Genomic DNA, 24,246 nt, shown 5'->3' on the forward strand with positions numbered 1-24,246 from the left:
AAAAAAGGGCATTTGCACTGCTGGTGGTGATCGACGGTGGGGCCCAAATCTGTCCCACCCATCTGGCTGACTCCCGGCGGCCCCAAGGACAGCAGTGCTCAGCTGTCAATCTCCAGACACACACACGGATCCAACAATGAATCAGAATCCGCTTTATTGGCCAAGTGTGGAAAAACACAACAAATTTGTGGTGGTATGTGTTGTTTTAGAGATGAATGCTGGAATATTGGTCGAATGTTTGGGGAAAGTGCGTTGTTTGACTGATAAAAGGAGGATCTGGTACTTTATGTATCTGCGTGTTACGACTGAAGCAATGCAGTTTGAGCTGTGTCTGCAGGGGAAAATAAGTTGTGGAAGTTTTCTTTTCCTTTTTCTTTTTTAGGATAGGTGAGTAACAAGTGGAACATTGTGAAATGTTACACCAAGAGTTTAGGTTTAATCTGTTAAATTCTGTTAAAAATGTCTGTTAAAATGTAACGTGAATGAGGCAAAGAAACCTGAAATGTGTTCGAGCTTTCATTTCATTGTTTTTGTTCAATTGTTGTTTTTTTATGGAATGTCAAGCTGTTTCAACTTTTGTTAATATGTTTTATGAAATTAAAAAGTGGCTCACAATTTCTTATGCTATGAAATCCCTAGCCACGGTTATGAGACCAAAATGGAAGAGGACTGTAATTTTCAAACACTTCTCCTTCCTTCTTGATCTTTTTCCATGTAAGCCAATCTCCTGCATCTTCCTTACGAACACCAATTGCCCTTATGTCTTCCCTCACAACATCGATCAGCGTTCTCTTTGGTCTTCCACTTGCTCTATTCTCAGCACCTTTCTACCTCGCTCGACTCTGGACATGTCCAAACCATCGAAGTCTGCTCTCTCGAACCCTGTCTCCAAAAAAATCAAACTTTGGCTGTCCTTCGAATGAGCTCATTTCTAATCCTATCAAACCTGCTCACTCCTAGAGAGAACATCAACATCTTCATTCTTGCCACATCCAGCTATGCTTTCTGTTGTCTCTTCAGTGCCACCACCTCTAATCTGTACATCATGGCTGGCCTCACCACTGTTTTAGATTTTTCCCTTTATCCTAGCAGAGACACTTTGTTCACATAAAACACCAGACATTCTGCCAGATGTTCCAACCTGCTTGGATCCGCTTCTTCACTTCCTTACCACACTCACCACTGCTCTGGATTGTTGACCCTAAATATTTGAAGTCCTCCACCCTCACTATCTCTTCTCCCTGGAGCCTCACTCTACCCCCTCCACCCCTCTCATTCACGCAGATATATTCTGTTTTACTTACTTTGTTTTACTTTTTATCTTCATTCCCCTCCTTTCCAGTGCATGCCTCCATCTTTCTAATTGTTCCACCACATGATCCATGCTTTCACTGCTGATCACAAGATCATCTGCAAACATCATGGTCCAAGGGAATTCCAGTCTAATCTCATCTGTCAGCCTATTCATTACCACAGCAATCAGGAAGGGGCTCAGAGATGATCCCTGATGCAGTCCCACCTCCACCTTAAATTCTTCTGTCACACCTACTGCACACCTCACCACTGTCCTGATGCCCTTATACATGTCCTGTACTATTCAAATATATTTCTCTACCACACCAGACTGACACATGCATCAGGAGGCTTTGCTTCCGGTCTTCAAGCTGGTAGCAGCTTAAACAGAAGGCTCTGACCGGCCTGATCGTAATTCAATAAATCCTGCTGAATTTAGACCAAATGTTCTGAATACTCAATGTGGAACGGTCCTGGCGACGACTTCAGTGGACTAAAACCACCATCTGTGCAACATTGGCACCAAAATTGGGGTCGTATCGTTCACGTCGAAGCAGCTCGGCCTAAGTTAGCCTAGCTGAGACTGTTTTCCAATATTTACTGAGGAGGAAAACATTAAACGCTAGCTCTACATGTCCTCCAAAGCCTACCTATCGTGTACAACGAGGATCGTGAGTACCAATCAGAAGTTGAGCGAGTGGAAACGCCAACTTAAACTTGCTTATCGAGTTAGTATTCCTCAGCTTAGCTTGCTAACAACTAGATGCATTTGTGATCAATTCATGGATGTTGAAGAAACATTGAACGTGAGTAACTTCATAAGTTGTACGACGAGGGCCATGAGTACTTAGGAAATTTAACAAGTCTTGTCTTGGGACCCAAATTGGTGCCAGAAGACTGGAATACTACTGCCAAGGTATTCAGAGAGACAGGCAGGAGAGTACTTGGGGTGTCTTCTGGTAGGAAAGGGGAGAAGGAGACTTAGTGGTAAAACCCAAAAATACAAGAAGTCATCCGAGGTAAGAGATGAGTGAAGAAGAAGTGGGACACGGAGAGGACTGAGGAGAGGCAGAAGGAATATATTGAGATGCGTTGTAGGACAAAGGTAGAGGTGGCGAATGCTAACCAAGAGGCATGTGACGATGATGTCTCAAGGTTGGATATGAAAAAAGGAGAAAAGGAGCTCTACAGGTTAGCCAGACAGAGGGATAGAGATCGGAAGGATGTGCAGCAAGTAAAGGTGATTAAGGATAGCGATGGAAGTATGTTGAGTGGTGTCAGTAGTGTGCTAAGTAGATGGAAAGAGTACTTTGAGAAGTTAATGAATGAAGAAAATGGGATAGAAGGTAGAGTAGAAGAGGCAAGCGTGAATGATCGGGAAGTGGCATTTATTAGTAAGGGAGAAGTTAGAAAGACACGGAACAAGGGAGAAGTTAGAAAGACACGGAACACAATGAAAAATTGAAAGACAGTTGGTCCGGATGACATACCAATTGGAGGTATGGAAGCAATTTGGTGAGTTGGCTGTGGAGTTTTTCCACCAACTTATTCAACAGAATACTACCGGGAGAGAAGATGCCTGAATAATGGAGGAAAAGTGTGCTCTTCCCCATTTTTAAGAACAAAGGCAATGTCAGAACTGTGGAAACTACAGAACAATAAAGCTGATGAGCCACACAATGAAGTCATGGGAAAGAGTAGTGGAGGCTAGACACAGGACAGAAGTAAGTATCTGTGAGCCACAGTATGGATTCAGGCCAAGAAAGAGTACCACAGATGCACTATTTGCCTTGGGGATGCTCGTGGAAAAGTACAGAGAAGGTCAGAAGGAGCTCGATTGTATCTTTGCCTATGACAGAGTCACGAGAGAGGAACTGTGGTACTGCATGTGCAAGTCTGGTGTGGCGGAGAAATGTTAGAATAGTACAGGACATGTATGAGGGCAGCAGAACAGCGGTGAGATGTGTCATTGGTGTGTCAGAAGAATTTAAGGTGGAGGTGGACAGCATCAGGGTTCCGCGCTGAGCTCCTTCCTGTTTGAGGGAGTAATGGATAGGGTGACAGACGAGTTTAGACTGGATTCCCTTTGGACCATGATGTTCGCAGATGATATTGTGATCTGCAGTGAAAGGAGGGAACAGGCGGAGGAAGAGTTAGAAAGATGGAGGTACGCACTGGAAAGGAGAGGAATGAAGATTAGCCGAAGTAAAACAGAATATATGTGCGTGAATGAGAAGGGCAGAGGAGGAAGAGTGATTTCTTAGATGATTTCTAAGTGGGAGAATTTGCAATATAGCAGGGTGTTCAAATACTTATTTTCTTCACAGTAGATTCTGGCATTTTCATTAGTTTTCCACTTTCATCCTCAAAGCAAATAATCCATCTGTGGTACTCTATCTAGGCATGAAACCATACTGTTGCTCACAGATACTTCTGTCCGGAGTCTTGCCTCCACGACGCTTTCCTATAGCTTCAATGTGTGGTTCATTAACTTTCGTCCTCTATAGTTCCCACAGCACTATAAATCGCCATTGTTCTTATAAACGGGTACTCACACATTTCCTTCGTTCTCCAGGCATCTTCTCGCCCAGTTGTATTCTGTTGAAAAAGTTGGTCAATAACTTCACAACCACCTCTCCAAATTGCTTACATACATCCGCAGGTAAGTCATCAGGACCGACTGCCTTTCCATTTTTCATTCTTTGTAGTGCCTTTGTAACTTCCCCCTTACTAATCATTGCCACTTCTACTCTTCCTTTTCTCTCATTTTCTTCATTCATCAACTTTTTCTAGTATTGTTTCCATCTATTTAGCACACTTGCACCAGTCAACACATTTCCATCTCTATCCTTAATCACTCTGACCTGGTGCACATCCTTCCCATCTCGAGCCCTCTGTCTGATCAACCTGTAGAGATCTTTTTCTCCTCCTTTTGTGTCCAACCTGGTGTACATGTCATCATATGCCTCTTATTTAACCTTCACCACCTCTACTTTTGCCCTTCGTGGCATCTCAATGTATTAATTTCACCTCTCCTTAATCCTCTCAGTGTCCAACTTTTTTGTTAACCTCTTTTTCTTTGTACGACTTCCTGTGTTTTGGGGTTCCACCACCAAGTCTCCTCTAATACCAGAAGACACACCAAGTACTCTCCTGCCTGTCTCTCTGATCACCTTGGCCGTAGCAGTCTAGTCTTCTGGGAGCTCCTCCTGTCCAACGAGAGCCTGTCGCACCTCTTTCTGAAAGGCAGCTCAACATTCTTCCTTTCTCAATTTCCGCCACAAGGCTCGCTTCTCCCCCGTAGTCTTCTTCATTTTCATCCCCACCAACAGAGTCATCCTACACACCACCATCCTATGCTGTCCCTTACCCTAACACTACCTTACCTTCCTTCAGATGACATCGTCTGCACAAAATGTAATCCACCTGCATGCTTCTACCTACGCTTTTGTAGGTCACTCTTTGCTCCTGCCTATTCCTAAAAAAGTGTTCACTACTGCCATTTCCATCATTTTGGCAAAGTCCACCACCATCTGTCCCTCAGAGTTACTTTCCTGAATGCCGTACTTACCTATCATTTCTTCATCGCCCCCGTTCACCTACATGTCCATAATTTGCACCAATCCCAACTCTCGCTACGTCTGGAATGCTCCGAAATACTTCATCTAGTTCCTTCCAGAATTTCTATTTTGACTCAAGGTCACATCCTACCTCTGGGGCATAACCGCTAATCATATTATAGATCCATCCATCCATTTTCTTAGCCGCTTATCCTTACAAGTGACGCTATAGTGCTGGAGCCTATCCCAGCTGTCAACGAGCAGGAGTCAGGATACATCGTTAACTGGTTTACAGCCAAACGTGGTGCATAACACCCTCAATTTCAAGTTTCAGCCTCATCACTAACTCTGAAACTCTTTCCAACTCCAAGACATTCTTACCCACCTTTTCCTTTAAAATAAGCCCTACTCCATTTGTCTTTCAATCTCCTCGATGGTAAAATAATTTGAACCTGGCCCCTAAACTCCTAGCCTTACTACCTTTCCACCTCCTCTCTTGGATGCACAATATATCAACATTTCTCCTCATCTTTTTCTTCTTCTTCTTTTCCTTTCGGCTTGTCCCCTTAGGGGTCGCCACAGCGTGTCATCTTTTGCCATCTTAGCCTATCTCCTGCGTCTTCCTCTCTCACCCCAACTGCCCTCATGTCTTCCCTCACCACATCCATAAACCTTCTCTTTGGTCTTCCTCTCGCTCTTTTGCCTGGGAGCTCCATCATCAGCATCCTCTACCAATATACTCACTCTCTCGCCTCTGAACATGTCCAAACCAAATTCTGCTCTCTCGAATCTTGTCTCCAAAACATCCAACTTTGGCTGTCCCTCTAATGAGCTCATTTCTAATCCTATCCAACCTGCTCACTCCGAGCGAGAACCTCAACATCTTCATTTCTGCCACCTCCAGTTCTGCTTCCTGTTGTTTCTTCAGTGCCACCGTCTTTAATCCGTACATCATGGCCGGCCTCACCACTGTTTTGTAAACTTTGCCCTTCATCCTAGCAGAGACTCTTCTGTCACATCACACACCAGTCACATTTCGCCAGCTGTTCCAACCTGCTTGGACCCGTTTCTTTACTTCCTTACCACACTCACCATTGCTCTGGATTGTTGGCCCTAAATATTTGAAGTCGTCCACCCTCGCTATCTCTTCTCCCTGTAGCCTCACTCTTCCCCTTCCACTTTTCTTATTAACGCACATATATTCTGTCTTACTTTGGCTAATATTCATTCCTCTCCTTTCCAGTGCATGTCTCCATCTTTCTAATTGTTCCTCTGCATGCTCCCTGCTTTCACTGCATATCACAATATCATCTGCGAACATCATTGTCCAAGGGGATTCCAGTCTAACCACATCTGTCAGCCTATCCATTACCACTGCAAACAGGAAGGGGCTCAGAGCTTATCCCTGATGCAGTCCCACCTCCACCTTAAATTCCTCTCTCACACCAAAGGCACACCTCACCATTGTTCTGCTGCCATCATACATGTCCTGTACTATTTTAACATACTTCTCTGGCACACCAGACTTACGCATGCAGTACCACAGTTCCTCTCTTGGTACCCTGTCATAGGCTTTCTCTAGATCCACAAAGACACAATGTAGCTCCTTCTGACCTTCTCTGTACTTTTCCACGAGCATCCTCAAGGCAAATAATGCCTCTGTGGTACTCTAGGCATGAAACCATACTGTTGCTCGCAGATACTTACTTCTGTCCTGAGTCTAGCCTCCACTACTCTTTCCCATAACTTCATTGTGTGGCTCATCAACTTTATTCCTCCATAGTTCCCACAGCTCTGAACATCCCCTTTGTTCTTAAAAATGGCAACGAGAACACTTTTCCTCCATTCTTCAGGCATGTTTTCGCCCGCTAGTATTCTGTTGAATAAGTTGGTCAAAAACTCCACAGCCATCTCTCCAAATTGCTTCCATACATCTACCGGTATGTCATCAGGACCAACTGCATTTCCATTTTTCATCCTTTGTAGTGCCTTTCTGACTTCCCCCTTAGTAATCATTCCCACTTCCTGGTCCTTCACACTTGCCTCTTCAACTCTTCCTTCTCTCTCATTTTCTTCATTCATGAACTTCTCAAAGTATTCTTTCCATCTATTTAGCACACTACTGGCACCAGTCAACACATTTCCATCTCTATCCTTAATCACCCTTACCTGCTGCACATCCTTCCCATCTCTATCCCTCTGTCTGGCCAACCTGTAGAGATCCTTTTCTCCTTCTTTCATGTCCAACCTGGTGTACATGTCTTCATGTGCCTCTTGTTTAGCCTTTGCCACCTCTACCTCTGCCCTACGTCGCATCTTGATATACTCCTTTCGCCTCTCCTCAGTCCTCTCAGTATCCCACTTCTTCTTCGCTAATCTCTTTCCTTGTATGACTCCCTGTATTTTGGGGTTCCACCACCAAGTCTCCTTCTCCCCTTTCCTACCAAAAGACACACCAAGTACTCTCCTGCCTGTCTCTCTGATTACCTTGGCTGTCGTTGTCCAGTCTTCTGGGAGCTTCTGCTGTCCATCGAGAGCCTGTTTTACCTCTTTCCGAAAGGCCGCACAATGTTCTTCCTTTCTCAGCTTCCACCACATGGTTCTCTGCTCTACCTTTGTCTTCTTAATCTTCCTACCCACCACCAGAGTCATCCTACACACTACCATCATATGCTGTCGAGCTACACTCTCCCCTACCACTACTTTACACTCAGTAACCTCCTTCAGATTACATCGTCTGCACCTACCTCCGCTCTTGCACCTGCGTGCTTCTACCTCCGCTCTTGTAGGTCACTATATGTTCCTCCCTCTTCTGGAAATAAGTGTTCACTACAGTCATCTCCATCCTTTTTGCAAAGTCCACCACCATCTGTCCCTCAAAGTTCCTTTCCTGGATGCTGTACTTACCCATCACTTCTTCATCGCCCCTGTTTCCTTTACCAATATGTCCATTACAATCTGCACCAATCACAACTCTCTCGCTGTCTGGGATGCTCAGAACTACTTCATCTAGTTCCTTCCAGAATTTCTCTTTCAACTCTAGGTCACATCCTACCTGTGGGGCATAGCCGCTAACTGCATTATACATAACACCCTCAATTTCAAGTTTTAGTCTCATCACTCGATGTGATACTCTTTTCACCTCCAAGACATTCTTAGCTAGATCTTCCTTTAAAATAACCCCTACTCCATTTCTCTTCCCATCAACTCCGTGGTAGAATAATTTAAACCCTGCTCCTAAACTTCTAGCCTTACTACCTTTCCAGCAGCTCTCTTGGATCCACAGAATATCAACCTTTCTCCTCATCATCATGTCAACCAACTCCTGAGCTTTTCCTGTCATAGTCCCAACATTCAAAGTCCCTACACTCAGTTCTAGGCTCTGTGCATTCCTCTTTTTCTTCTGACGATGGATCCGGTTTCCTCCTCTTCTTTGTCTTCGACCCACAGTAGCTGAATTTCCACCGACGCCCTGCAGGTTAGCAGTGCCGGGGGCGGGCATTGTTAACCCGGGCCACAACCAATCTGGTATGGGATTCTTTAGATGAACGCTCATATTTTTTGGCACAGTTTTCACGCCGGATGCCCTTCCTGACGCAACCCTCTGCATATTTCCGGGCTTGGGACCGGCCTACAGATTGCACTGGTTTGTGCCCCCATAGGGCTGCATCTCCTCATCATCATGACAAAATCAGAATCAGCTTTATTGGCCAATTGTGTAAAAACACAAAGAATTTTTTTTCCAGCAGTCGGTCCTGCCCTGATACGACATTCAGAACAAAAAACAAAAAAGTAACAAGAACCAAGAACAAGAGACATGTCTTTTTATAGGAACTATCCCTTATAAGAGTCACAGACGTCAACCAACTCCTCAGCTTTTCCTGTCATCGTACAAATATTCGCTCCACTCTTTTGTAGGCTCTGTGCATTCCTCTTCTTCTTCTGCCAATGAATCCGCTTTCCTTCTCTTCTTTGTCTTCAACCCACAGTAGCCGAATTTCCACAGACACCCTGCAGGTTAACGGTGCCAGGTGCCGTTGTTAACCCGGGCCACAACTGATCCGCATCCCTCTGCATTTATCCAGGCTTAGGACAGGCCAACAAATTGCACTGGATTGAGCTCTCATCGGGCTGCATTTGCCATTGTCAAACACTAATTGTAAAATTATTACATCAATGTACATTGATTCTTCCTAAAGAACACAGTAGGCAATTTATCACAGCAAACAAAAACAAAAAACAACCCTCTGCCAGGAGAATAATTCCAATTTGATAATATAAATAACCTACAATAGGCTTTAGTCCCTTGATTGGGGAAGGGTGATCTTCATGATCCATTTCATTTATAAACCAATATCACATTTGTTCAGCATCTGTCTTCATAGAGTATTAACCAAAAAAAAAGTAAAATAGATAAGTGCCTCTATGAAAGTCCACCTTTTACTTACGTGCTACAACTGATCAGTGCGGATATCACTGACAGTCGAAAAGGAACTCATCCTAGGAAATCAAAGCCACCTGAACACCTTATGATGGCCTGGTCCCTGGTGAATAGAGGACATCCATGCTCCAGTGGAAGGTGACCTCAATTGGTAACAATAACCCGAACCTATAGTGCTGTATCTCAGACATGCAAACACCAAAGGCATGAAAAGTTGACACCCCCACCCCCTGAAAAAAATAAATAAATTGTAGGGGCGGTCTGGGGCATCCCCTGTACCTCCCCAGAGAATGTATTTAATTTGAACGTAAATTAAACAAGGCGGCACGGTGGCACAGCTGTAAAGCGTTGGCCTCATACTTCTGAGGTCCAGGTTTCAATCCCAGCCCACCCTGTGTGGAGTTTACATGTTCTCCCTGTGCCTGCGTGGGTTTTCTCCAGGCACTCCTGTTTCCTCCCACATCACAAAAACACGCACTATTGATTGGACACTCTAAATTACCCCTAGGTGTGATTTTGAGTGCGACTGTAGTCTGTCTCCATGTTCCCTGCGATTGGCCGGCAACCCGTTCAGAGTGTATCCTGCTCCCTACCCGTTAACAGCTCAGATAGGCTCCAGCACTCCCATAACCCTTGGGAGGATAAGTGGCAAAGAAAATAGATGGATGGAAATTAAGCAATCTGGAAGACTGAAAATTACAATGAAGTAAAATTGTCTTCATGCAGAAAGACATTTATTTACACTGGTAAGTACATGTTGATCGATGAATCTTAAGATTAACATTAAATTTATCAAATTGGTTTTTTTTTGTCTTCCAACTTGAGCCAGGCCCATGCCCCAACTGCATCAGATGCCTGCTTCAAGTTGTGCCACATGAATAACATCCTCCTCTTTAAGCACTCTCATTCTTGAAAAAAAATGTACTAAAACCATTGTCTATTTCACTTCATTTTTCACTTATACCAACTTCAAGGGCTCATCCCAAAAGCATCCTCCAGCAAAATATTAGGTAGAGTAGTTTTTAATTTTTATTCGCCATTTCTGAATTTGAGGTTGGTTTATTTTGTGTTGTGAAATAATAACTAACATCACTGTGTTGCTTAATACATTTAACATTAACATATGTAAACAAATTAGATATTTGTAGGTACGTTTCCTAATTAATACAGGATGTACTCGCGGATCAGCTCTATTTTCCAATGTTACGTGTGCTTCATGGTTCCGCTGGGAGCACAACCAGGGACATGACTCGCAGCATCTCAACCCAAAAATACAAGAACAGTGCAACAAATATGACGCTGGCTGACATGATGATAAAAACAGTAAAAATGTTGCTTAAAAGACTCGAAGTCGACAATGTCTACTTCAAAGGTGGGTAGATTAGCCAAATGCTGTACTCAAGTTAGATTGCTGTTACTTGACAATAATGTGACAAGTTAAAAAAAAAAAAAGTCCTGCAAAAAAGTACTTGAGTAAGAGTAAAATAATTACTCAAAAACTGAGTGAAATAGTAACAGCAGATTTTTTTAACTTCATCCCATGAACATCAATAAAAAAAAAAGTGAATGTGCAAATTCTGACAGTGTGTGCACCCAGCCAAAACTACAACAAAACATCTGCAATTTAATGCACAGCGTTTTCTTAAGGTATGTGTATGTGAAAGCTATTGTTTTTGCTTGTCTAACTGAACAAGAGTTGCGCGCCGTTGCCTTCATGGTAACAACCTTCCCAACATGGCTGCCATGTAGTCAAAGATAATCAGCTGGGCTGGTGTATCAAGTATTAATCACAATGTTCAGGAAGCCCAACAGAAGACATTGTGTGAAGTCATGTGACTTACGTTGTTTGATTGGTGAAATGGACTGAAAGCCATTCGCACTTAAAATGGATTAAGGCAAACCGTCAAATATGGAGATTAAAGTCGTAGTCTCATGTATGAAATAGTTAATAACCAATAATAACAAATGACATTTAGAACATTGTAACAGAGTAAAAGTAAAGTTACTTCCTAACAGCAGTAGCAGCAGAAGTGTTTTTGTGGGTCTCATCAACTCCTGTGACTTATTCAAAGCAAGTCCTGAGCGCACAGACAACTCCTCAGGTCAAAGTACTCTCACATTATGCCGGCGTGGAGTAATATTTAGAAATGACAACACCGTGTGGATCGTGCACGTGTGTAATGGATCCACCTGCCAGCGTTCAAGGAGTATGTAACAGCTTATGACAAGAGTGACGGTAAAGGTGAAGCCGACCCCCGTCCTCTGGAAAAAATCATCGAATCTATACGATCGATGCAAATGACCTATTTAGTATTCAAAACGGCATATTTCGCCGAAAGGTGAAAGACAGTACTTGGATGTACAGTTCTGTGGAGTTTTTTTCTTTGCATAGCTATGAAACACACAAAGGTTTGAAATCATCAAATCAATTCTAATTATCACTCAGGCAACCCAAGGAAATACAAAATGCAGTTTTGAAATGACAATTCAATTAGGGCACAAAAATATCAAAATCTTTCTGACCCTCTGTGAAAAAGTAAATGTCCACGGAACCTAACGGGTTGTGCCACCCTTGACAGCAATAACTAAAATCAATGTTTGTGATAATTGGTGATTACTCTTTCACATTGCTTTTTTTTGTCCCACTCTTCTTTGCATAATAGTTTAAATTCCACCATATTGGAGGGTTTTCCAGCATGAACTGCCCGTTTAAGGTTTACAGAATAGCATCTCAATTCGATTTAAATCCAGACTTGACCACTCCAAACCCTTAATTTTGTTTATTTTGAGCCATTCAGACGCTGAGTTCCTGGTGTGTTTCAGATCGTTGTCCTGCTGTGTGATCCAAGAGCACTTCAGTTTTAGCGCATGAAATGATGGCCGGACGTTCTCCTACATGATTTTCTGGTACACAGCAGAATTCAATGTTCCAATCACAGCAAGTTGCCCTGAGGCAGCAAAATAGTCAGACTATCACACTGCCACAATCATGATTTACTGTTGGAATAATGTTTTTATCAAATGCTGTGTGATTTTTACACCAGATGTAATGGGCTGCACACATTCCAAAAAGTTCAAGTTTTGACATTTCAGTCCACAGAATGTTTCTCCAAGAGTCTTGAGAATCATCAATATGTTTTCTTGTGGTAGAGTCATGAACACTAACCTTAACTGAGGCCGGCGAAGCCTGCAGGTCTTTAGATGTTGTTTGAGGTTCTTTGTAAACTCCTGGATGAGTCTTCTTCACACTGTTGGAGTAATTTTAATTGGTTGTCTAATCTTGGGAAGGAGTCACTGCTCCCAGTTTTCTCCATTTGTGTATAATAGCTCTGACAATGGTTCGCTGGAGCACCAAATCCTTGGAAATGGCTTTGTAATCTTTTCCAGACTGATGGATTTCAATCACTTTTATTTCTAATTTGTTCTAAAATTTCTTTGGATTGTGGTATGATTCCATGTCCCTAGAGCTAGTTTCTGTTGCCGGGGATTGGATCACCAAGGTCCCCCCTTTGGCCACTGCCCAGCTCACTTTGCACCAGACCCCAATGCCCCCTCTCACAGGTGGTGAGCCCATGGGAAGGGGGACCCATGTTACCCTTTCGAGCTGAGCCCCATGGGTGCAGGCCCGGCCACCAGGCCCTCGCCTTTGAGCCCCACCTCCAGGCCTGGCTCCAGAGGGGGGCCCTGGTGACCCACGTCCAGGCAAGGGAAACCAAGGTCCAATTTGGATCCACTCCATTTGAGTGGGGTTGGACTCTGTTCCACTCTGGAGTTGCCCAACGGGAGAGACGCCGAGCAGGTGTGGGTATACTTATTGCCCCCGGCTCGGGGCCTGTTTACCCCAGTGGATGAGAGGGTAGCCTCTCTTCGCCTGCAGGTAGGGGGACGGTTCCTGACTGTTATTTGTGCTTATGCACTTTATGGAGTCCTTTGAGGGAGTGCTGGGGAGAGCGCCCTCTGGTGACTCCAACATTCTGCTTGGGGACTTCAATGCCCACGTGGGCAATGACAGTGAGACCTGGAAGGGCGTGATTGGGAAGAACGCCCCCCCCGATCACAACTCGAGTGGTGTTCTGTTACTGGACTTCTGTGATCATCATGGATTGTCCATAAACAATGTTCAAGCATAAGGGTGTTCAAATGTCCACTTGGCACCAGGACACCCAAGGGTCGCAGTTCGATGAATGACTTTATGGTTGTGTCATCGGACTTGTGACCGCATGTCTTGGAAACTCGAGTGAAGAAAGGGGCGGAGCTGTCAATTGATCAACACCTGGTGGTGAGTTGACTCCGATGGTGGGGAAAGATACCAGTCCGACGTGGCAGGCCCAAACGTATTGTGAGGGTCTGCTGGGAACGGCTGGCAGATTCCCCTGTCATAAGAAATTTCAACTCCCACCTTCGAAAGAATTTTGCTCTCGTCCCGGAGGAGGCGGGGGACATTGAATCCGAGTGGACGATGTTCCATGCCTCCATTGCTGAGGTGGCCGACCAGAGCTGTGGGTGTAAGATGGTCGGTGCCTGTCGTGGCGACAACCCAGGAACACGTTGGTGGACACCAAGAGTGAGGGACGCTGTCAAGCTGAAGAAAGAGTTCTATTGGGCGTTTCTGGCAAAAACCCGGGCGTGGGAGGAGTTTGGTGAGGACATGGAGAACAACTTCAGGGGGGCTTTGAGGAAATTCTGGTCCACCATCCGGCGTCTCTGGAGGGGGAAGTAGTGCACCATCAACACTGTGTATAGTGGCGACGGGGCGCTGCTGACCTCAACTCGGGATGTTGTCAGTCGGTGGGGAGAATACTTCGAAGACCTCCTCAATTCCACCAACACGCCTTTCCTTGAGGAAGCCGAGTCTGGGTGCTCTGAGGCGGGCTGTTCTATCTCTGGGGTTAAGGTCACCGAGGTGGTTAAAAAGCTCCTTGGTGGCAGGGCCCTGGGGGTGGATGAGATTTGCCCGGAGTTCCTAAAGGCTCTGCATGTTGTGGGGCTGTCCTGGTTGACACGCCTCTGCAACATCACGTGGACATGAGGGACATAGAGGGATCACACTCCTCAGGTCTACTCAGGGGTACTGGAGAGGATGGTCCGTTGGGAAGTCGAATCTCGGATTCAGGAGGAGCAATGTGGTTTTCATCCTGGCCGTGGAACAGTGGATGAGCTCTACACCCTCAGCAGGATCCTTGAAGGTGCATGGGAGTTCGCCCAACCAGTCTACATGTTTTGTGGACTTGGAGAAGGCAATCTTCTCAAAACACAACTAAATGAGAGAGGATTTAACGTCACATTGTCAAAATAGGGTACATATTGCATGACCTATTGGATACACTGTACATGCAAAGCACTGGAAATCCCCTTTAAAGGAAGAGCAGGCTAAGAATGTCTTGGAGGTGAAAAGAGTATCAGATCAAGTGATGAGGCTGCAACTTGAAATTGAAAGTGCTGTCTCTAATGTGATGCCACACAGGGAGGATGTGACCTCGAGCTGAAAGAGAAATTCTGGAAGGAAGCAAATTAAGTAGTTCTGAGCATCCCAGACACAGAGAGAGTTGTGATTGGGACAGAATGTAATGGACATGTTGGCGAAGAGAACATGTGCAATGAAGACGTTATGGGTAAGTATGTGAATCAGGAAAATAATTTTGAGGGACAGAGGGTGGTGGACTTTGCACAAGGGATGGAAATGGCAGTCATGAACACTTTTTTTCAGGTTACTCACTGTAAGGAAGTGGTAAGGGAGAGTGTAGCTTGACAGCATAGAATGGTGGTATGTAGCATGACTCTGTTATTGGAGAGGAAGATTAAGAAGACAAAGGTAGAGCCTAGAACCATGTGGTGGAAGCTGAGAAAGGAAGAATGTTGTGTGGCCTTTCAGAAAGAGGTGAGACAGGCTCTCGATGGTCAGGAGGAGCTACCGGAAGTCTGGATTACTACAGCCAAGGTGATCAGAGAGACAGGCAGGAGAGTACTTGGTGTGTCTTCTGATATGAAAGAGGTGAAGGAGACTTGGTGGTGGAACCCCAAAAATACAGGAAGTCATACAAGGAAAGAGATTAGCGAAGAAGAAGTGGGACACTGAGATGGCTGAGTAGAGGCGAAAGGAATACATTGACATGCGACGTAGGGCAAAGGTAGAGGTGGCAAAGGCAAAACAAGAGGCATATGATGACATGTAAACCAGGTTGGACACGAAAGAAAGAGAAAAGGATCTCTACAGGTTGGTCAGACAGAAGGATAAAGATGGAAAGGGGATGTGCAGCACGTATGGATGTGATTAAGGATAGAGATGGAAATGTGTTGACTGGTGCCAGTCGTGTGCTAAATAGATAGAAAGAACAGTAAGTTGATGAATGAATGAAATGAGAGAGAAGGAAAAGTAGAAGAGGCAAGTGTGATGGACCAGGAAGTGGCAATGATTAGTAAGAGGAAGTTAGAAAGGCACTAAAGAGGAGGAAAAATGGAAAGGCGGTTGTTGGTCCTGATGACATATCTGTGGAGGTACGGAAGCAATTTTGGAGAGGTGGCTGTGGAGTTTTTGACCAACTTGTTCAACAGGATACGAGCGGGTGAGAAGATGCTTCAAGACTGGAGGAAAAGTGTGCTATACTTCCCATTTTTAGGAACAAAGGTGATTTTGCAGAACTGCGGAAACTATAGAGGAATAAAGCTGATTAGCCACACAATGAAGTTATGGGAAAGAGCAGTGGAGGCTAGACTCAGGACAGATGTCAGTATGTGTTAGCAATAGTATGGATCAGGCCTAGAAAGAGTTCCACATCTGCATTATTTCCCTTGAGGATGTAGAAGTACAGAGAAGATCAGAAGGAGCTACATTGTGTCTTTCTGGATCTAGAGAAAGCCGATGACAGTGTACCAAGAACGGAACTGTGGTAGTGCATGTATAAGTGTCGTGTGGCGGAGAAACATGATAGAAGAGTACAGGACATGTTTGAGGGTAACATGACAGTGGTAAGGTGTGCCGTAGGTGTGACAGAAGAATTTAAGGAGGAGGTGGGACTGCATCAGGTATCAGCTCTGAGCCTCTTGTTCTTTGCTGTGGTAAAGGATAGGATGACAGATGATGTTTGAGTGGAATTCCCTTGGACCATGACATTCGCAGATAACATTGTGATATGCAGTGAAAGCAGGGAGCAGGTGGAGGAACAATTAAAAAGATGGAGGCATGCACTGGAAAGGAGATGAATGAAGATTAGCCTAAGTAAAACAGAATATATGTGTGTAAATGAGAAGGGTGGAGGGGGAAGAGTGGGGCTCCAGGGAGAAGAGATAGCGAGGGTGGATGACTTAAAATACTTGGAGTCAACAATCCAAAGCAATGGTGAGTGTGGTTAGGAAGGGAAGAAACAGATCCAAGCAGGTTGGAACACCTTCCGGAAAATGTCTGGTGTGTTATGTGACTGAAGAGTCTCTGCTTGGATGAAGGGAAAAGTTTAAGAGTGGTGAGGCCAGCCTTGATGTACAGATTAGAGACTGTGACACTTAAAGGTCAAGTGTCATGAAATGGATGATTTTTGTTATATTATTAATGAAAAACCCACAGCCAATATGGTCCCATGTGTTTTTTTACCACAAAACATGATTTTGATGTATACAGCTTTTGGTAACTCCCGCCATGAAAATCCTCTCAGGAGATTTGTTTTTGAGAAGAAGCAGGAAGTGACATAAAGGACAACGGCGCCCCCGAGTGGACACGTTTTTTTCCATTAGTTTTACCTCTGGGAAGGTAGCTCGTTGTTCCTTCGTGTTAGCCAAAATGCCGGCTCATTGCATTGCTGGACATTGCTTGAACACTCGGGAGAATGGATTTATTTAACCTTCATAAATTTGCAAGAGACCCTGTTTGTTGTGAAAAATGGATTGCACGGGTGCAGAGGACGAGAGCTTCGTGGGTTCCAAATAACTGGTAGGCAGTAATGTGCCCCGGCTCGACGGTGTTCAACAAGTACTGCGGCGGCTTTGAACATACCCCTAAAAGCAGCATGGCTCGGCTCCACCTCCTCCTTATGGTGCAGAAAATCAGCCACACAGGCTGAGGTGCTGCGTTCAGCGGTCACTGCTTCTGCGAAGGCTGCGCGTCGCCGCGATGGCTCATCTCCGCCGCGGAAGTGGATCGGACGGGGATGAGGTTTGGCAGTGATCGCATATCATCTGAATATGGCTCGAAACAATCGTGTAATATTGCCCCGAGGGCTCGAAACAATAGTGTAATATTGCCCCGGTAACTTCACTCGGTTGTGTGGAGTTCTCCTTTTCGAAAAGAGCTTCCGTGTCAGACGGGGCGGGTTTGTCTCCCATAGTTAAGGTGCACCGCGTGTTTTCATTTGCGAATGTCCAGATGACGTCACGGGAGGAGGACGCAGCCAAAATGGCGACCACTTGGATATCGTAGAATGACACTTCTGCAACTTTGCGCAGGGATGACATGCTCTCTGCTCACATTTATTTTTTCGTATAGACATTGAAGTAAATAATGTTATATGGATTTTTCATTACAATATCTATTTTATAATGTTTATAGGGATGACAACCGGGATTTAAGAGACAGGAAGCAGAACTGGAAGTCGCAGAAATGAAGATGTGGTTCTCACTAGGAGTGAGCAGGTTGGATAGAATTAGAAATGAGCTCATTAGAAGGACAGCCAAAATTGGATGTTTTGGAGACAAGGTTCGAGAAAGCGGCCTTTGATGGTTTTGACATGCCCAGAAGTGAGAGAGTGAGTATATTGGTAGCAGGGTGCTGATGATGGACCTGCCAGGCAAAGGAGCGAGAGGAAGACCAAAGAGACGTTTGATGGATGTTGTGAGGGTGAGAGAGGAAGTTGCAGTAGATGACACGCTGTGGCGATCCCTAACGGGACAAGCAGAAAGGAAAAGATTTGTGAATGTGAGTGCTAATGCTTGTTTATATGTGCCCTATTGTTGTCCCAGAAGCTTTGACAAGCACAAAGCTTCAAGATGAGACAAAACTGGAACTTTTTCGCAAGGGAGCGGCCGTGTGTGTAGAAGATGGCACAGACAGAGCAGCCTATGGTCTGGGTTTTTTTCCCCGTGAACAAACAAAACTTTCCTTTCAAAACCAAAACATTTGGATCATTATGTTGAAAATGTGGACTTTCAAATATAAAGAAAAAAAACTTCTCAAGTAGTGCATTTTAAGTCTAAAGTGAAGTTGACACGTACATAGGTAAGTGAGGTCCAACATCTAAAATTACCAACTTGAGTTTGGCTTGTCATCTGTCTCAAGTCCCCCGCCTGTGGATTTCACTTGATTTTTTTTTTCCCCAACTAGTGTGGTGGGTTTCAATCTGGCCTCAGTGCATGCGCAGGATTTCTACAGGCATTCTAGATTCCTCCCACACACCAAAAACAGTTAATTGAAGACTTAATTCTTCATAGGTGTGAATGGTTGATGGTTGTTTGTTTATATGTCGATTTGCTGGCAACCATTCAGGGTGTAGCCCACCCCATCCCCAAATTTCGCTGCTATAGGTTCAACCTCACCCATGACACTCGCAAAGACAAAAAGTATAAAAGGATGGATTCTTTTCACTACTGTATGTATCACTGTATTTTACCTTTTTGTCTTTCATGCTTCCATCAGGATTGAGTCTAAAGCTGCCAATATTAATGGTTTGCTTTGGGTCCACCTGGTCGATTGAGTGAGTCAATTCATCTATAATTGCATGGCAAGCTGGAAAACACACATGAAGTAACAGGAAGGGGTTCAGTAATCAATGCACAGTTCACATTATATTAAAATACTGTACATCTCTTAACAAGGGGCATGAAAATCTACAGTTCAGATAACTATACGCTCATAGCTAAAATGTGAAAATCACAAGTAAATGGATGCAGGAAAATATAGTTCGGATAACTGATTTGATTATAGCTAAAACATAGAAGAAAATGAAATAAGACTATTTCATTTACAAATTCTCTATTTCATAGATGTTCACAGAAAAACACAAGTCCTGTTGCGAGATACACGGTTTTAAATATGAGATAAATATGACATATCTGAACTTTTATGTACTTCTTGCACCTCTCACCAATGTATTCTTTACTTTCATAATACCATAATATAAAACAAAATATTTTCCCTAATTCCTCAGAATAATAGCTTAATTTGTTGCTGTGTAATGAAACATGTACGTGTATTTCCAATTTGGGACTTTTTTTTGCAGAGTTATAAAAACTATCAGATTCAATCAAAAACGAATAAAAATAAAAATAGGGAGAAAAAAGCAAACATATTCTATATGCTAATTGACTCATTGAGAAGTTGGATATTTTGTATGATTAATTTCCATTCATTCATTACCTGACCCGCTTATCCTCACTAAGGTCACGGTACCTATCCCAGCTATTTTCAGGCAGGACGCGCTGAACTGGTTACCAGACAATCGCAAGGTACATAGAAACAAACAACGATTAGCATTCACAATCACACCTAAGGGGAATTTAGTGTCCAAATAATACATGTTTTGGGATGTGGGAGGAAACCGCAGCGCGCGGAGAAAACCCACGCAGGCACGCGGTGAACATGCAAACTCCACACAGGTAGGGCCAGGATTTGAACCCCGCGTCCCCAGAATTTTGAGGCAGAGGCTCTTACCAGTCAGTCACCATGCTGCTCTATCATTAATTTTATTGAAAAACTACTGATCACACAAATAGATGTCAAGTGTGCTGCACATACATCGACAGAGTTTTTATTATTTTTTTGGAAAACTTTAAAATGAATAGCTAAATCAAATGTGTAATTTGTTTCACAACGTATAACCTATGTTCCCTGAAATTGACCACTTCAAAATGTACCCTATCTTTCCTTGAGCTGGGATTAGCGCCAGTCCACCCACAATGCTGAAAAATGGATTGGTGGATGGGACAGAACAGTTATCAACGATTAAAAGTGTGATTCATGAAATGGACTCACTTTCAATACATCAAACCTCTCCATTAAACATCCAACAAGTGGCATTAATTCATACTTATAATGCATTTTATTTTCCAGTTTATGGGTTGTTTTCACGTGACGTCACCCATTGGCCTGCCTCGAACGTCAGCTATCTTCGAACCCTGAGCTCCCGTTACTCATACATAGGCAAGGTGGACAACATTATGTTTCTAACCACATTTATTGAAGACGCGACCCACAGCACACAAAGCCCAGACTGACTATTAGGCTACTTGGCATACACACATCATGGGACTCAGGACTGCATAACTAAGGCGCAGTATTTTGCCCTTGATCTTTTACTCTGTGACAGAAATCACGAAGGAAGAGCACTTTCCTGTATGCTGACACGGAAAACGAAAGGCGGTGGAATATTATTTTTTTTAATATCGAGGCAAACTCCATTTATTTCATTTTTTCCAAAAAGTAAAACCTGTATATTAGTTCACTACAAGCAAAGTGACATGTTTGTCTAAATTTTGATTACAATGGCAGAAAGTCAAAAGATTAAACAAATCCAGTGTTTCACAAAATTCTTGAATCTTTCAAGTGACTAAAAAAAATAATAATAATAAAATCTTAACTGTAATGTTGGCCTTCTGAAAAGAGTATCGATTAAGATTATTAGTTTAACTCGGCGACACATCAGCACGATGGAGGTTGAGACCGGGCAGTACGATAGCAGCGTCGGGCAATCGTCTACACAGCAGAGTCTGCGTTAAGCACAGCCGCAGAACGTCCAAAGTCTTTCGTCGGAAGCGTTACACGATCTTCCCGCTTTCGAAGTTGGACTTGTATCCCGGACCGCGAGCCTCTTCATCGCGAGGCTTTGAAGAGCGCGCCGACTAGCAGCTCTGGAAAAAGCTTCAGCGAATTGGCGAGAGTGGTTGAAAAAAAAAGTTAGAAGAAGGCTCTCTAAAGTCCTCTCTTGTGTACCGAGACACCCGTGAAACACAAAAACACAAGTAACCGAGAGAATTCCGTACACTTCCACACTGGGTACGCGTTAGGTAGGGAGGTTAAATGGTGGCGGGCAGTGGTTCATCAAAAAATGTGACGTCAGTGAAAACAACCCATAACTTGAAGTAACTTCTTTTTACACTTTCATGACATTTCCATTTACTTTGAATAATTTTAAGACACGTCTTTTGACACTTTTATGAAAGTTAAGAATGTTACATTTCCTGAACACTTGATGAGGCTGACGTCTTAAACCTGGACCCGATAACTTTTCATTTTCTAAAGAAAAATTGTCTCGAAATCCTAAACAAACAACACTTTGGATGTACCTTATCCAGTACATTCCGCCGAAGAAATTAGTGCATCTCAAATGTGTGACAGTGAAACTAATTTGCAGCCGAAGACGAGTAACTACCTCACATTAAGTTAAATTACATACCAGAACAGAATAGCGTCCGGTCCCTCTTTGGCTGGCAGCAGCAGATGAATAACATAATAACTGTCGTTCGAATAATCCATGGGTCCATCGCGTAAGGTTCACCTAGAGAGGAAGGCAGAGTCAAATGGTAAAAACAATGGCCAAGAACCCCAGGAAATACATTCAAGTACATATACTCCGACCACGACTATTGCATCGTCACACTATTGATGCCGAATTAAAGTCGACTCCATTGGGAGCGAAACAATGGAATTGTACGATTCATCGCCGCAATTTACTACCGTGACCATAGTGTTTAACCAGGCCAGAGGACCATACTAAAACCGACTAACAACTCATGAAGTACTCCTTGTAACCTCACAAATGTATTTATTTATCAACAACGACGAACAGCCATCCATTGCATTTTCGCGTTTACCTGCTTTTAACTTCACACAAACTGTCAAAAGAGGTAGACTCTGTGAGGAATAATTCATGACATTATTGGTACGTAACTTCCGGATAACTTTCAAATAAAATGAAAGACGAAACCCGCAAAAACGTCCGCTTTCCTTTTTTTTTTTTTTTTTTTTTTTTGCAATACGACTTAAAAATACCATATCTGTAACTTGACACCCAACTGGAATTCTACAGAGGAAAAAAAAAACGAAAATACCCCCCCCCCCAAAAAAAAGGTTTGTTGTACATTTTTATTGCATCTTTACAATCCAGAATTTGCCTTATTTTGAAGCCAAATTCATCAAACCTGGCCGTTCATTATACCCACTTCCTCACGCCTTTACAGGCTGATTTTGTCAGCGCTGTTGTAACGTGCTTAGCTGTGGTGGAGCCACGTTCAGTCAGCCGGGGTGTGCGTCAACCAATCACATTCAACGTCCAAAGATCTTTATAGGAAGTGATCATTATTCACTTTTGATCGAAGATGTTTGTGTTTATGTTAACCTGAGCATCCCGAAATTCATTTCGGGATGCTCAATATACTATGGGTGACAATAGTATTTATATGAAACGGTGGAGCAACTGGTTACAGCATTGGCCTCACAGTTCTGAGGACCGCCTGTGTGGAGTTTTCATGTTCTCCCCGTCCCTTCCCCGGGCACTGCAGTTTCCTCCCACATCCTAAAAAACAGGCATTGATTGTAGACGCTAAATTGCCCCTAGATGTGATTGTGAGTGCGACTGTTGTCTGTCTCTATGTGCCCTGCGATTGGCTGGCAACCAGTTCAGGGTGTTCAGGCTCCAGCAGTCCTGCGACCCTCGTGAGGATAAGCAGCTCAGAAAAAGGATGGATGGATGGATGGATGGATGATGGATGGATGGATGGATGGATGGATGGATAAACCGGCTATTTTAATGTTAACATTGTACTTTGTACCTGTACTTTCTACCTTGAGAAATCAACAAACTCGGGGTATCCTGTAATTGTTGCACCTGTTCCATGGAGGATGAAGACCCCTCCTTAGTGGGAAGCCAACATGAGAGGAAAACTACCATACCAAGCAGTCATCCACTCAGTGGGCCGGGCCCCAGGAACAATAGCACAAGTGGAATGGAAACCCACCTCTCCACTGTTCCTGTGACTACCAGGTCTCTGACTGCCAGTCATTGGCCCTGCCCAATGCATGAGTGTTGCCCGAGTGGTGTACAGTGTTTCCTCGCTACAACAAGGTTAACTTTACGCGGCGTTGCTATTACACGGATTGCGTGTGTGTGCGTGTGTGTATTTGTATTTTTTTGCACAGTGTCTTTTTTTTTAAGTCTATAAATGCGGGGGCGGCATGGTGCAGCAACTGGTTAAAGCGTTGGCCCCACGGTTCAAACCCCACCCTCACCTGTGTGGACTTTGCATATTCTCCCCGTGCCTGTGTGGGTTTCCTCCCACATCCCAAAAACATGCATTAATTGCAGACTAAATTTCCCTGAGGTGTGATTTTGAGTGAGACTGTTGTTTGTCTCCATGTGCCCTGCGATTGGCTGGCAACCACTTCAGGGTGTACACCGCCTCCTACCCGTTGACAGCTGGGATAGGCTGCAAGCAATCCCCGGGACCCTTATGAGAATAAGCGGCTAAGACAATGGATGGATGTGCATTGTGTTCTGTATCCAGATGAGCAAAGGCAGACATGCCCAAAGTCAGGCCCGGGGGCCAAGTGCGGCCCATGGTAAAATTTCATCTGGCCCGCAGTCTCTGTCATAATATCAATGACGTCTGGCCGTCATGTAGACTTAATAAATGAGGCAGCAGCACTGTTACCCGCATATGGCGTAGATTACACACTAAATGCTGTTCCTCTTTTACCTACTAGAGGGCAGAAGCCCATGTGACTCTTTGCCCTCAATTTTCTAAAATGGCGACAATCAACAAAAAAAAAGAAAGTTGGGTGGAAATTGGACTACTTCTTCATTGAAATATGCGACAACTGTGTCTGCCTCATTTGCAAAGAGACAGTGGCTGTTTTTAAAGAGTTCAATGTCAAGCAACATTACCAAACAAGACACGCTGACATATATGACAAGATCACAGAAAAGGAACGCAACAAGAAACAGAAGCAACTTGAAGCTAGTTGAATCTCACAGC

At 43.9% G+C, this 24,246-nt stretch overlaps 1 protein-coding gene across 6 annotated transcripts in view; it reads right to left on the reverse strand.

The window, feature by feature from the left end:
* Window positions 1–22,503, reverse strand: part of cnpy1 (canopy FGF signaling regulator 1) — a 61,734-nt gene extending 39,231 nt beyond the window's left edge. Inside the window, exons 1-3 of one of the 6 annotated variants that reach the window (XM_061840496.1) lie at window positions 22,435–22,503; window positions 21,669–21,770; window positions 18,888–19,003 (exon numbers count right to left, since the gene is read on the reverse strand). In XM_061840496.1, coding sequence (XP_061696480.1) covers window positions 18,888–19,003; window positions 21,669–21,756 — 204 coding nt within the window. In that variant the 5' untranslated portion in view covers window positions 21,757–21,770; window positions 22,435–22,503. The other 5 variants (XM_061840498.1, XM_061840497.1, XM_061840493.1 and 2 more) reach the window with 5 other exon arrangements.
* Between the last annotated feature and the right edge of the window lie 1,743 nt (window positions 22,504–24,246).

Source organism: Syngnathoides biaculeatus, chromosome 13 (genome assembly GCF_019802595.1).
Source record: "Syngnathoides biaculeatus isolate LvHL_M chromosome 13, ASM1980259v1, whole genome shotgun sequence".
Lineage (NCBI taxonomy): Eukaryota > Metazoa > Chordata > Actinopteri > Syngnathiformes > Syngnathidae > Syngnathoides > Syngnathoides biaculeatus.